The following is a 13,529-nucleotide window of genomic DNA, read 5'->3' as shown; positions in this document are numbered from 1 at the left end:
AAGACCAACCTACAGAGCCAATTGTCATTGATATTGATGAAGAGACACCACTTAGTTTTCCATCTCCCCAGCAATCAGACATTGTAGATCTATCCCTAATAGATCAAGGGAGGTCCGTGGCCCTAGATGAGTATGTTCCTATATATGCTTATTTACTTAGTTAAAAAAATACTTTTTATGCATTCGCAAATTAACATAAACACTCACACACAAAGCCACCATCTCTTCATTTAAAAATAATGGGATGAGGTTGCTTTGTGACTGGAAGTCCCTGCATGTGTGAGCGGGGCTTTATGCAACTAGCAATATTCTAAAATATACCATAATGTTCAGCATTTGACTAAAAACAATCCAATCTTTGTCTCTTGCAGGGTTGACCTACAGACCATTCTAAAAAAACTGCAAAGCAAAATCAATGGAAACATCTGTCCAACAGCAAACCAAATAAATGTGTTCAGAGAAAACATACTACAGTGCAGCCTGCAAGCTATCAAGCGGCGACGATTCAACCCACAAGCAAAATTAGATGTAGTGTTTGTTGATGCTGAGGAAAATGGGGAAGGGGCAATAGATGAAGGCGGCCCTACTAGAGAATACTTGCGGTTGTTGATGCGGGCCATCCATCAATCAAATGTCTTTCAGGGCCATGAGAAAGACCGGAGTTTGGCTCTAGACACACAAGGTCAGTACTCCTGTTATAAAAGAAAGCTTTTGTGTCAGGTTATGTTTTAATGCTATTCAGCTATTTGGTATTCATGGAAAAAATGCTTTTTTTTTTCTCTCCCGCCACTACTGGTCAGATGATGCTTTTGGATTCCACCTTAACAGTCGAATAGTCTTTTTTATCTTTTGTGTTTGTATTTTTGAGGGTTCATAAACTGACAAATCAAATTTCCTAAGTTTCACATTGTACTATTAAAACATTCTGCTTGTTTCAGAAATATCTAACTTGGTAGTCCAGTAAAGGGTTTTATTCAAGGGTTCTATTGATTCCAGACTCGTAAAATGTCCGTTATAATGACAGTGCTACACTGTAGTCTCATGCTATTTACACCTTGTTTGCGCTATTAGTTATGATAAAATGATTTTGTGAGAACGCAGAAATCATGTTGCAAAGATGAGATCACTGGATTCACTTGATTAATGCTCAGTGCTCGTTCCTGCAACCTTTCAGGTGATGAGGGTAGATCTAAATATAATCCTATAATCTACAACTCACACTGTTAATCTATACAGCTGTTATAATAAAAATTTGTAAAAGTATTCAGTAGTTACACGTGTATGTAACTGTTTCATATGCAAAGATGTTTTTGTTGAAGCTGCCGCAAAATAAAAAAGGTAACTGACTTTTTATCTAACAATTCTGACTTTTTGCTCCCAATTGTGCAATTTCTGTTTTACTTTAGCTTTGGAGAATAGGTTGTATGCATCAGTGGGGAAGATGATTGCTATGTGTGTCGTCCATGGAGGAGTTGGCCCACATTTCTTCTCTGAAAGACTTTTTCAGCAGATCTGTGGCATGCCAACATCCTCTGCCTCAGTGGATGAGGTTGGAGATCATACATTGAGGGAGCAACTAATCAAGGTACAGAGATGTTTGAGAATTTCAATAATTGTTTAAAAATGATGCTATTATTAAAGATCATGTGTATTTGGAAAATATGTTGACATGCTTCAATGTTTAAAAAAAACATTATTTTTCATATGCAGTGCATTATTTTAGCTCCTCTACTATGCCCAGCCTCTCTCAAATGTGGCGTTTTCTACAAAGCCCCTCCTTCCATCTGCTCTGATTGGTCAGCTGACCCAGTGCATTGTGATTGACAAAATACCCTCAAGTGTGTGTCAGAAATATAATGCCCCTTACCATAATTGTGAGCTACAGCTTTCAAAGTACATATAAAAACAGTTAATGGGTACATGTTGCTCAGCTCTGCTTGAGCAGGCATCAGTGTCATACAGAACACAGGGCATCTAGAGCTGCTTTTCCACCATCAGGCTGAACGTTTCTCTTTGCTTAACAGTTTCATTCTTTTTTTCGCAACTGTTTTAGATACAGGAAGCAACAACTGTTCAGGAGGCAAATTGTGCCATTGCAGAAGCAGCAGACAGCTTAAGTATCATTGGTGCCTTGAGATATATATCACACTTGACAGAAAGGAACTCTCTTGTCCAGTCAGCTGCAGAGTTCTTTGTGAATGGGAGACTGCGGGCTGCCTTGGACCAGTAAGTGATTTAAAGGGTTAGTCTGCCCAAATATTGAAATTCTGTTGTTAATTATTCACCCTCATGGGTTTCCACACCCCAGGGGCCTCATGTATCAATCTTGCGTACGCACAAAAACTTTGCGTACGCCAGCTTTCACACTCACGGTCGTATGTACTAACAGTGAAATTAACGCGAGAATGTGCGTTCCTCCACGCCAATTTCATGTCTAGTGTTAGTACATTTCTCATTGTTTTTGTCCGTTGGCGACTCTTACAGGCAATGAAGTGAAGTTGCAAACATTACACAACGAATTGTTCTACAAGTCTATCGCACCACCAACCGAGGGAAGCATTGATTCATTTGCAATTTATAAAATAATTTACATATATTGTCACACGAGCCTTATGGGAATATTCTATCAATTATGCAATTAAGAAAGAACATATAAAAGCATATGCAAATTGATACAACCCTTAGTCTATAAATAAAATAAAATAAATTTCTAATATAATATTAATACAATTTTTATATATATATATATATATATATATATATATATATATATATATATTTATAATAATAATATATATTTATAATAATAATATATATTTATAATAATAATAAATATTTATTATAATAATAATAATAATAATTTATATAATAATTCAGCATTGACGGCATCAGCCAAACTCTCCCGCTCATATTTTTTCCTTTTTTTATTAATTCCAGAGGACAAAGTTCCAAATAAAATATTTTTTCTCGTTTCTACCTCCGATAGTAGCACCTACACACTTTCTGTAAAGTTTCGAATCTTGCCGCTTGCTTTAGCCATTTTCTTACTGCTTTCTTTTGCCAAAGTGGACTCATTACCATATTTAAATTGCCCTAATTAAGGGAGGAGACTGGGTGGGGCGTTGTGCTCGTGCATGTGCGCTCAATTTTACGTTAACTGGGATGTACAAAGAGAATATGTGTGGGATCCTTCGTACGCAGAGATTCATACATCTGATTTTTTTTGTGCGTACGCACATTTACAGCTTTGTCCGTACACAATGTTTTAGTATGAATTCCACGCAAGTCTTTGTACATGAGGCCCCAGGACTTTAGTTAGTAAATTAAGCCTTTACTTTTTGACAACATAACTAATCATCAGCTTGAAACTTCCATTGACTGCTTTGTTTGTTATGCAGGTTTTCAGAAGGGTTGCAAACTCTCGGTTTGCTGGAAGAGATGCAGAAATATCCTGCACTTTTTAATGACGTTCGTCAATGAGCAGAGGCCCCTTCAAGCAAAGGACCTCTGCAGTCTTTTTTATGTGAACTTTTCCCCACAAGGCAGCAACAGAAGGGCAAAGGAAAACCAGACCATATGCTACTGGAGGGACTGGTTGATCGATGTTGAAGGTATGACATGTTTTTATGTAATGTTAAAGGTATGCCATGTAAAAAAAATAAATTCAACATGTTTAAAATTTCTACAGTATAATGAGTGAATACTTAAATCCATTTTCCAAATTGTATTTGTGCCTTGTCCTGAATCATTACAATTACAGTAAATATTTATATTCAGACTGTTTCATTATGAGCAGGACACATTTAAAGGAGCATTTAAATTAATAGCTAGAATGCTAACGCTACTTAATGTAGCTTTTAATTCTCTTGTAATGTGTCATTTGTATTTGTTTTATGCTATTGGTCCTCTATAAACAGTGATTAATAAAAACAGTGACTTAGATTTAAAGAAAACAAGTGTTTGAAGTGAAAAATTATCAGATTTTTGGTAAATCTAACCATTATGCAGAACAAATACTTAGGATTGTGTTTTTTGTTTTTGTTTTTGTAATCAGACAATATATAGAAACCCTGCAGCTAGATGTAGTCATAATTAGACAGGCTGGCTAATTCTGTTTAGAACAAAATATCGCTGTCAAAGAACTGCATGTACCACACATTTTAGGTTAGTCTTTTGAGGTTTGTGATTTTTCTGTACATATATTTTACAGAGGGAGAGACTGATGGAGTCACTCTTGAAATGATAATGGAGTTTGCCACTGGAGCCTCCACAGTGCCACCTCTGGGTTTCCCCCACCGCCCGGAAATAGAGTTCCTCCATCAAGACAGGAAAATCTTTCCAGAGGCCAATACTTGCCTCATTATACTACGACTGCCGATACACACAGAATATGAACTGTTCAAGACCTACATGACAGAGGGGATCATGCAGAGCCCATATTTTGGTGTTGCATGAAATGTTAAAATGTTATTTTTTCCTCTTTTTAAGGAATAGTTCAGCAATAAAATAAAAATGTTGTCAATGATTTGACTTACAGAAGTCTCATGCTTTAAGCTTTAATATTAGCCTACCTTTTTACACTTAAGTAATTTTAGGTACAGTCACAACTGAGTACAGCTTTTATAAATTTAAATTTCCATTAAGAAGCACCTTGAAGTCAAATATGTTTGAGATGTGCATCATTGCAAAATAAAATGCATTGTTCTGCATTATGCATGTTCGTGTTTATTGTGGAAAACTGTTACATTGCTCATTAACTGTTCAGGTTCTCTCACTTGTTCACCAGCTTTTCATCGAAAATATTTTTTTTTTCAATGTTAGCATCTAAGTATCTATTAATTTTTCAACAGAGCATTCTTGAACTTTTACATATTAAAATATTACAAAATAACATTTATAACACTCTAATCTGCAACACTAGTTTACCAAAACATTATCAATTTCTGCACAACAAACCTGAAACTTAATCTTCAAATCTGTAATATGGTCAATACCATGGGAAACCGTTTCCATTTGCTGAGGAGTAAGGTTAATTTTAGTGTTCAAAAGTTACAGCTGGGATTTCTTAATTTTCAGCTGTGGGCAAAGACTCAATGCCATGTGAAGGTTGTTGCTAGGATCAAGCAGTTCAGAATCTTCAAGACTGTAGAATATGCTGTAGAATGATTGTAGCACGTGTAAATATACATCCCTCCACAAACGTTCTATCCTTTGGTTGGATGGATTGCCCAGTAATGTGACTAATGGATTGATGTTAAAGGGATAGTTCACCCAAAAATGAAAATTCTGTCATCATTTACTCACCCTCAAGTTGTTCCAAACCTGTATGAGTTTCTTTGTTCTGCTGAACACAAAGGAAGATATTTGGAAGAATGTTTGTAATCAACTGATCTCGGTCCCCATTGATTTCCATAGTATACTATGGAAGTCAATGTATTCTGTAGTCAATTATATATTTTCTGTATTCCATAGTATACTATGGAAGTCAATGGGGACCAAGATCTGTTTGGTTACAAACATTCTTCCAAATATCTTCCTTTGTGTTCAGTAGAACAAAGAAACTCATACAGGTTTGGAACAACTTGAGGGTGAGTAAATGATGACAGAATTTTCATTTTTGGGTGAACTATCCCTTTAAGGATTTTTTGGCAGTTAAACCTGTTGATCTAAAATTTTCATTCAAGCCATTAAACATTCAATCTTTTTTCATACATTACCAGTTTATTCATCTTTTTTTATTCATTTTGTCAATCCCATTCAAAATAGTTAGATCCTTCTCCATTTTTCCAAGGATTAATTGAATTTCTTTTTCATGCATTTTCAAGTCTTGTCTATTGATTCATATTCAATTTAAACCTTAAGATGTTTCACATTTTTCATACATTAAGAGTTCAACATTTAAATCTTTCATACTAATTAGATGATTTTCTGTTTTTTTTTTTCTACAAAAAAGGAACAACAGTAGAAAGGAACAATACAAATATTGTCAGCCAACAATACTACAAAAAAAAAGAAAGACGAAACATAACACAGCACCAACAGTGCTGTTAGCTACTGCCAATGTTTGGACTGGCACCCACAAATCTAGCACACCTGACATTAGCTCCATGCATCAGCTGCAGCTGCACCGACCATACCGCCTTATTTGAACAGAAAATATAACTTAAAGCTCTTTAAACTAAAAATGTCTTACAGTCAGTCCTGGATAATATATGCAGCCAATAAACTTTTGTCTCTGGGCTTGGAATTGGACTATACCTGAGTTTGCAAAATACTGATAATTGCAGTACAGCAAGCCTGATATTTTATCTTTAGATCAGAAAGGTGTTGGATTGCATTGTGTACAGATGTCTGTTGTTGCTGAGTGAGGATGAGTTGAGGTGGCTCTACATTAACAGCTGGGAACTCTTCCTCATCAAGTGTAGGCAGTGTTTGAATTCCATACTGCGCTAGGATGGCATCAATGTTTTGGTCGCTGTAGGGATTTTCCCCAAACACATTGTTGACAGCTGTGCTGTCTGTTGCAATGTTTTTGAGCATGCCCTCTGTCCAGAGTTGAGTTGGTGTGCGATTATTTTCTGTTCGCAACGGATGGAGGTTCCAGGCCTGTCTAAACTGCTCCAGTCTTTTTTGAATCTCAGGAAGATAAACAATATGCAGTGAAAGTCTGTGGACATCATCATCTGGGTTTAGAACCTCTGAATCCTCTAAGGAGTAGAACATAAGGTAAAACTGCTGCAACACATGCAAAAATACATCACGCCAAAGGCGTTCAATTCTCTGATTGTGAACTGATTGTCCGGTTATGAAACCTCTGTGTTCAAGTCCTTGAACTAGATGCATGAATAAAGCCACAAGGACATTTTCACCACCATGGTCAGATCTGACTCTTGATGGTAAGGCATAGAGGCATGTTGCTTTCAAAAACTGAGAAAGCACTGTTGTGGCACGATTGTCTGTGCTGCAGTTGAGGTAAGTAATCAGACGGGAGTATCCATCAATTGCACCATGAATCACAAAGCCCCATCTAGAAAGGTTGAAAAACAAATATTACTTGAAAATGAAGATACTATTGACAGTAGACTGCAAACAATATAGCTGTAAACTCCATTTTTTTAATTTGCTGAAGTTCTTTTCAAAATATTAAAAAGGTAATAATAACCTTATGAGACGCATGTTCCCATCAATGTGCCACAAACTATTGGGGTAAGGTACATGATAAACACGTCTTGCAACTGTCTGGCTCCATCTCCTTGCAGCAGCAGTAGGATTGACCCGTGTCAACATCTCACGCACCCTGGACCGTGTAACAAGCACACCCTGTGCGCGCAACAGGGCTCTTATCATCTGCAACAGATTTGTGAAAAGATCTAAATTGACATGATATTTACAAAACAATGGCACACAAATGTGAATTAAATACAGCCTAAAGATAAAGACCTCCAATTACCTCATTTCCAGAATTAGGGTATTGGCTCTGAAGTTGCCTCACACGTTGTTCTAGTTCACCATCATCTATTGCAGACAGCATACTTCTAACAGGTATACCCAGCAACTTTGATTTCTTGTACAGAAATGATGAGGAGCATCCCAGTATTTCAGCAGTTTTTGAAATTGTATGGCCTTGCTTCAGCAGAAATTCAATGTGTTCTCTGGTAACATCAATGGCTGGTCGGCCTCTTCTCCCTACAAAAAGAACAGGGTTTAATTGCAACGTTACTATGCATCAAGTTCAAATTAAGTTGTGACAAAAAACGTTTTATAAAAAGATAAACCTCACATATTTCAGCCTTTAAATCATTTTTATAAAAAGAATGAGTCAAAAAAAGATAAATGAATGATATTTACAATGCACATGATTAGCTTATTTTTTATTATTAATAGTAAGATTCGGTCCGATTTGCCTGTGGCGTCTGTCGTTACTATGCAACCATGCGCTGCTCTCCACAACGGACAAAGATTTCCACCACCGAAAAATGCTTGCTGTAGCTTTGCTACAAGATAAATTAACAAATAAGAGAAAAACACCTGTAATGATTGGTTGGTTCTTGTCATATGGTTTGTGGCATTCTGAAAAGTTGCGCCTGGAAAAAATGAGCGCGCTTGTCGCGCGCCTACATTTGAATGAACTTGAGCGCGCAAAAGACGCGATATGTGAACGGCCCCTTGGCGAGCTACCTCAAATCAGGCAACGAGCTACTGGTAGCTCGCGAGCGACGTGTTGGAGACCCCGCTAAATGTTTTAAACGGCCGGATTTCCCCTTTAACGTTAATGCAATGATAATGCAGTGATAAACAGACTCACCTGAACTAATGCGCCTGACAGAGAAACGTCTGTCTTCCCCAGCATGGAAATCTGCGTCTATTCGAGTTTTTAGTTGAGCCAAACTGCTTTTGAGTTCATTGTTTGTGTCTGGTGATAGCAAATGCTCAATTCTTCCGAGATTTCTTTCACACTGTTCAATAGAACGACGTTCTCTCTCTCCACAAATCCCCTGTGTGAGGGCTCGTTGAATTTCATGCCATTTTCTGGTGGTTTTTTCGATTACAGCCAACGCCATGACTGCTTTCTTCTTCTATTCACAGAAATAAGGAAATGAACCCACTTCAGATTTTCCCCACTTCAGGGGAAATTACGTATTTATGGATATCTAAAATAGAGCAACGTCATGCACAATAATTTGCACTAGTCATAATGACGTTTGCGATATCTTTAACTTTAATTCTGCCTAGGCGAAACTGAATTACAGATATCTGCAATTGTCATTTAAGATGTGTGACGAGTTTAATGTCGTTTTCAATGAAGTCATTGCAGATATCTGTAATTCAGTTTTGCCTAGTCAAAACTGAATTACAGATATCTCTGTCTGTCGTTTCAACTAGTCACAATTACGTTACAGATATCTTGAATGACAATTCCAACTATCCAAAATGTAATTACGACTAGTCAGAAAGACATTGTTGATATCTACAATGTTAATTCCGGATAGTCAAAATTAGCTTTTAAATGTTAAAATGGCTTGCCATAGATATCTATTATCAAGTTAAAGATATCTTGAAATTAAGTTTGATTAGAGATATCTGAAATTTGAGATATCTGTAACTTTTATTCTGCCTAGTCAAAATGTAATTACAGATATCTTGAATTAGAGTTTTGACTAGGCCAAATGACGTTGCAGATATCTGTATGCATGCATCACACTTTAGGCGGGAACAGAGCGTGTTCAAATCATCAAATCACATAGCACCTGTTAACTGTTAACTTTAATTAGCACTGATTAGCACCATGTCGGAGCAACCAGAGTTTTTAATCGTCTTTTTTCATGCTGTTTCAAACTGAAAAAATAAAATAAAAAATAAGAACTAATCTGAACTAAGAACTTTGTTTCTCATCTAAGGAAGTTAATGTTATTGTACTTTCAAAAATAGCATGCATGTCAGCATCTTTATTAAAGTGAATTAGTGTGAATCTTTTTCACGCATAAATCTTACGGCAACAACAACCTTTTAAGCATGAACATAAACATAGCTTTGTAAAAATTATTATTTTTTTTTTTGTATATAAAAAACATTTTCTGGTGTTTTTTTCGATTACAGCCAACGCCATGCCTGCTTCTTTCTTCTTCCATTCATAGAAATAAAGAAATTAACCCACTTTTTCTTTGATTATGGTGGGGAGGGGAAATGGATATGTAAAATAGAGCAACGTCATGCACAATAATTTGCACTAGTCATAATGACGTTTGAGATATCTTTAACTTTCATTCTGCCTAGTCAAAACTGAATTACAGATATCTGCAATTGTCATTTAAGATGTGTGACGAGTTGAATGTCGTTTTCAATGACGTCATTGCAGATATCTGTAATTCAGTTTTGCCTAGTCAAAACTGAATTACAGATATCTCTGTCTGTCGTTTCAACTAGTCACAATTACGTTACAGATATCTTGAATGACAATTCCAACTATCCAAAATGTAATTACGACTAGTCAGAAAGACATTGTTGATATCTACAATGTTAATTCCGGATAGTCAAAATTAGCTTTTAAATGTTAAAAGGGCTTGCCATAGGCATCTGGCCATTATGTGTCCTCGTCACTGGTTTATCATATCAACCATTATTACAAGTCAGTTTAATGAAACTCAAGGAATTGTCATATATCAGGAGAACACAAATGAAATCATTCATCACAATATTAATCAGATTTAACACAAATATGGATTTAACACTTCCATGTGCAGAATTAACACAAATATGGACACATTCAATGGCATATAAAGTTCAGAAACACAGATGATTCCCTCAAACATTTACTGATTGAATTATGAGTGATTGTTTTACTCACAGGACGGTCTTACATCATTCAAGCTGCTCCATCTGACAATCTTCACAAGCTTCATGTTTTCAGTGGTTTGTGTCTTCATCTCTCTCTCTCTCTGCATGTGTTTACTCCTAGTTTCAATCTACTGTAATTTAAACTATTAAACAAATAAAAAGAAAAAAGATTAATATTAATCTGTTGTCTCGTGAAAACATAAAGAAAGTGAAAAGTCCAACAGCGGAGTGTGTAGCTCATAAGCCAATCGCCAGTGTTGGTTCCTGTGTGTAATGAACCACCGAATGTGCAAACTAAATCTGCAAACATCAACAAAAGGGTCGGGGAAAGTGACTGGCCCGCCCTCGAACAGTCAGGAAACACTGGCGAGTGGCGATTTGGTGTGACGTCACTGTCACTGTCACGCCCACAACACAGGAGCAAACTGTCCACCTAGCTATAATTGTAACTGCAGTTCTGTATTGAACTATAAAAAGCACACAACTGCAGTATGTGTTGAAACTACTGTTTAACCAGTTATACTAGGTGGAGAGTTTGCTCCTGTGCTGTGGGTGTGACAGTGACGTCACACGCGAATATTTTTATTTTTAATTTTTTTTATTAAATGCCAGTCACATACAAATAATAGATTTTAACAAAAAAATACAGACAATATTCAAAATTCAACATTACAACAAAATAAAAAAGAAAATATAGTGCAAATTAAAATAAATTATACAAGTAAAAGAAAAAGAAAATAATATAAAAGGAAAAGAAAAAAGTATGAGATCATCAAATAAATAACCTAAAAGTTTCACATAAAGACCTAGTATGTTTTGCTTTGCTGTTTTTCAACCCAAGTAGTAACTCAATATAACTCTTCATTTCTATCCGAAGCAACAAAAAATTGGGTTTTTCTTTAGCCCATTTTTGCTTATGAATATGGTATTTTCCCATTATCATATTTTTATTTTGTTGTAATGTTGAATTTTGAATATTGTCTGTATTTTTTTGTTAAAATCTATTATTTGTATGTGACTGGCATTTAATAATTTTTTTTTTTTTTTTCTGTAAAAAAAAAAAAAATTAAAAATAAAACTGCTATACACACCTCCGCTGTGGTGTGTGTGTGTGTGTGGCTTGTTTTAAATGCGCGTTGCCTCGACTGAAATGTAGGCTAACCAACAGCTGCAGCAGCAGTGAGGGGAAGTAGGGATATGACCATAGAGGGAATAAAGTCTTCTGACATTCATGATCGGGTTGCCTTGTCGACCCAGCTGGCATTCAACCAACCTTAAAGTCCCCATGAAATCAAAATTGACCATACTTACTTTGTTTGCCTAAATTGATTGTTTTGTGGTGAACAATTCATCCATGCAAGTCAATCCACACAAAAAAAATTTTTGGCTTCGTAATCTTTAATCAAAATCTGAAAATGCCCCTCCCCTCTGCGTTGGAGGACCTTCTCTGATGACGTAGGTTTGAGGACTTGGGTTGGGAAACGCTTAACCACTCCCCTCAAACCGTTAGTCTGTTATGAGCAGAGATGGAGAGGAGGAGCGCTAGAGTAAAACCCTGCCCTCTATTCAATATTCCGTTTCACTGGGAAACACGTCACAACACTGGAGAAAAGTCGTTTGCAACTTCCGGTTCACGGGGACTTTAAAGGGGTCATATAATGGTACATGCACTTTTACAAGTTGATTGTACTGAAATGTGTGTTGGCAGTGCCTGTACACAACCATCATAAATGATAAAAATCCATCCAGTGGTTTTTTTTTAAATCTTCTTATATGTTTCCCCCAACTCAAATCAAGCTGTTCGATTTAGTGACGTCACAAGATCGACGCCCCTCCCACGATTGTTGATTGACAGCAACGTTTCAACGCAGACCCGCCCTCGCTCGTGAGCGAGCTGTCAATCATAGCACGCGCCGACAGGCGCGTAACATTGTTGATACGCTGGAGCACTGAGCAGAATGGCGTCTAACGATTGTGGTGCTCTGTTCTTGGGTGTAATAACGAACACAGCATAATTTTGATGTTCTTAAATCTGAACCGCTGAAGACGCAGTGGCTGAGTTTGTTTTCGAAGGGAATATTCCCCATGATCAACGTCAATGCTTTCATGTTTGCGTGAATCATTTCACACACCAGACTGCTTTATAAACGAGGGTCAGAATAAAGCTGGTTTTGCTAAGAAGCTGCTCCTGAAAAAAGGATCGGTACCAACTATTCGTGTTCCTGCTGAACCTCCAGAAGAAGAAGTGAGTGTAACGTTTTATTAACCTTTATATTAATCTACATATTAATCTTTGCGTATCGCTTGCTGCACGCTTCACGATGAATGCAGTTTACACTCAGGGTACATTACGGCATGTTTTCTATGTACGACGTTCTCAATATAATTCATAATCCCACGTTTATAATGAACAACGCATTATGGTTATTGTGTTATTATTTCAAACGGTGTCCGCACAGAACAGAGGGGCGGGGTCAGCAAAGCTCATTATCATTTAAAGACACATGCACTGAAACGGCGTGCTGAAAACAGAGCTGTTTTTGACCAGGTGTTTTCTTACAATACTAATGAGAATTTTTAATTAAAGTATATCACAAACTTAATTTAGACCCTAAAGAATCATATTAGCTTGTACAAAAATTACATTATATGACCCCTTTAAATGTTTAAATGTGGTTGAAATAATGTCAGTTTATGAAAAAACATTCATTCAACGTCAAAACAACGTTGAACACCAAATGGTTGAAATGGTGTTGTTAACTAACTATGGATTCAACATAGTAATATAATTCAAATTTGAGTTGTAATCGTCAAATCAACGTTATTTTTACAACCATGACTTTTAAACATTTTGTTGAAATATATCAGTAAAAAAATAACGTTCAACGTGGATTAGATTCGCAAAATCTAAACAAAATCCAACGGTTATCCAACACTGACACCTGACGTTGATTTAACGCTGACTCTACGTTAAAATGCCAGCTGGGGCCGTTCCTGCGCCACTCAGAGCGGACATTCGTGCTCCAGACTGCTGGGACTTTGCACTGCACTGCATTTATAAATAAACTGTTGTTACTTGCATCTTGTATCCTCCTTTTATTATCATGACAAACTGATCATTAGCTAATCTCAAAATCAAAGACCGCAATAGGACAGAGAGCGGTATCAGCACTGGAAAGATCATTTCGTTTCTT

General features: G+C 36.6%; 2 protein-coding genes across 3 annotated transcripts; one reads left to right on the top strand and one right to left on the bottom strand.

The window, feature by feature from the left end:
* The first annotated feature begins 577 nt into the window (after positions 1-577).
* Positions 578-4,668, top strand: LOC311077094 (G2/M phase-specific E3 ubiquitin-protein ligase-like). The gene is made up of 5 exons (XM_084138891.1): positions 578-682; positions 1,407-1,585; positions 2,054-2,226; positions 3,543-3,611; positions 4,211-4,668. The coding sequence occupies exons 1-4, from the start codon at positions 610-612 to the stop codon at positions 3,607-3,609; spliced, it is 492 nt and encodes a 163-aa protein (XP_083995017.1). The 5' UTR covers positions 578-609; the 3' UTR covers positions 3,610-3,611; positions 4,211-4,668.
* A 1,039-nt stretch (positions 4,669-5,707) lies between these two features.
* On the bottom strand, positions 5,708-10,649 carry LOC311077081 (uncharacterized protein). Of its 2 annotated transcripts, XM_084138884.1 has the most exons (5): positions 10,346-10,624; positions 8,306-8,576; positions 7,451-7,686; positions 7,163-7,347; positions 5,708-7,027 (listed from the first exon to the last, which is right to left on the bottom strand). In XM_084138884.1, exons 2-5 carry the CDS (start codon positions 8,559-8,561, stop codon positions 6,253-6,255), a joined length of 1,452 nt encoding a protein of 483 aa, XP_083995010.1. In that variant the 5' UTR covers positions 8,562-8,576; positions 10,346-10,624; the 3' UTR covers positions 5,708-6,252. The 2 variants fall into 2 exon arrangements, with proteins under 2 accessions (XP_083995010.1, XP_083995011.1); XM_084138885.1 differs by lacking the exon at positions 8,306-8,576 and having other exon boundaries at positions 10,346-10,649.
* Positions 10,650-13,529: the final 2,880 nt, after the last annotated feature.

This window comes from Abramis brama (genome assembly GCF_963993115.1).
Source record: "Abramis brama genome assembly, contig: SCAFFOLD_71, whole genome shotgun sequence".
NCBI lineage: Eukaryota > Metazoa > Chordata > Actinopteri > Cypriniformes > Leuciscidae > Abramis > Abramis brama.
The sequence above is the reverse complement of the archived record's forward strand: the minus strand, read 5'-3'. Positions and strand labels throughout refer to the sequence as shown.

Bases quoted from the DNA above. Each gene is read 5' to 3' on its own strand.
- LOC311077094 (XM_084138891.1), top strand. From the start codon at position 610: ATGCGGGCCATCCATCAATCAAATGTCTTTCAGGGCCATGAGAAAGAC. The intron at 1,586-2,053 runs GTACAGAGATGT...CAACTGTTTTAG, and splicing joins TGAGGGAGCAACTAATCAAG to ATACAGGAAGCAACAACTGT. The intron at 2,227-3,542 runs GTAAGTGATTTA...TTTCCCCACAAG, and splicing joins CTGCGGGCTGCCTTGGACCA to GCAGCAACAGAAGGGCAAAG.
- LOC311077081 (XM_084138884.1), bottom strand. From the start codon at position 8,561: ATGGCGTTGGCTGTAATCGAAAAAACCACCAGAAAATGGCATGAAATT. The intron at 7,348-7,450 runs GTAATTGGAGGT...AATCTGTTGCAG, and splicing joins ACCCTAATTCTGGAAATGAG to ATGATAAGAGCCCTGTTGCG. The intron at 7,028-7,162 runs GTTATTATTACC...CAACCTTTCTAG, and splicing joins GGGAACATGCGTCTCATAAG to ATGGGGCTTTGTGATTCATG.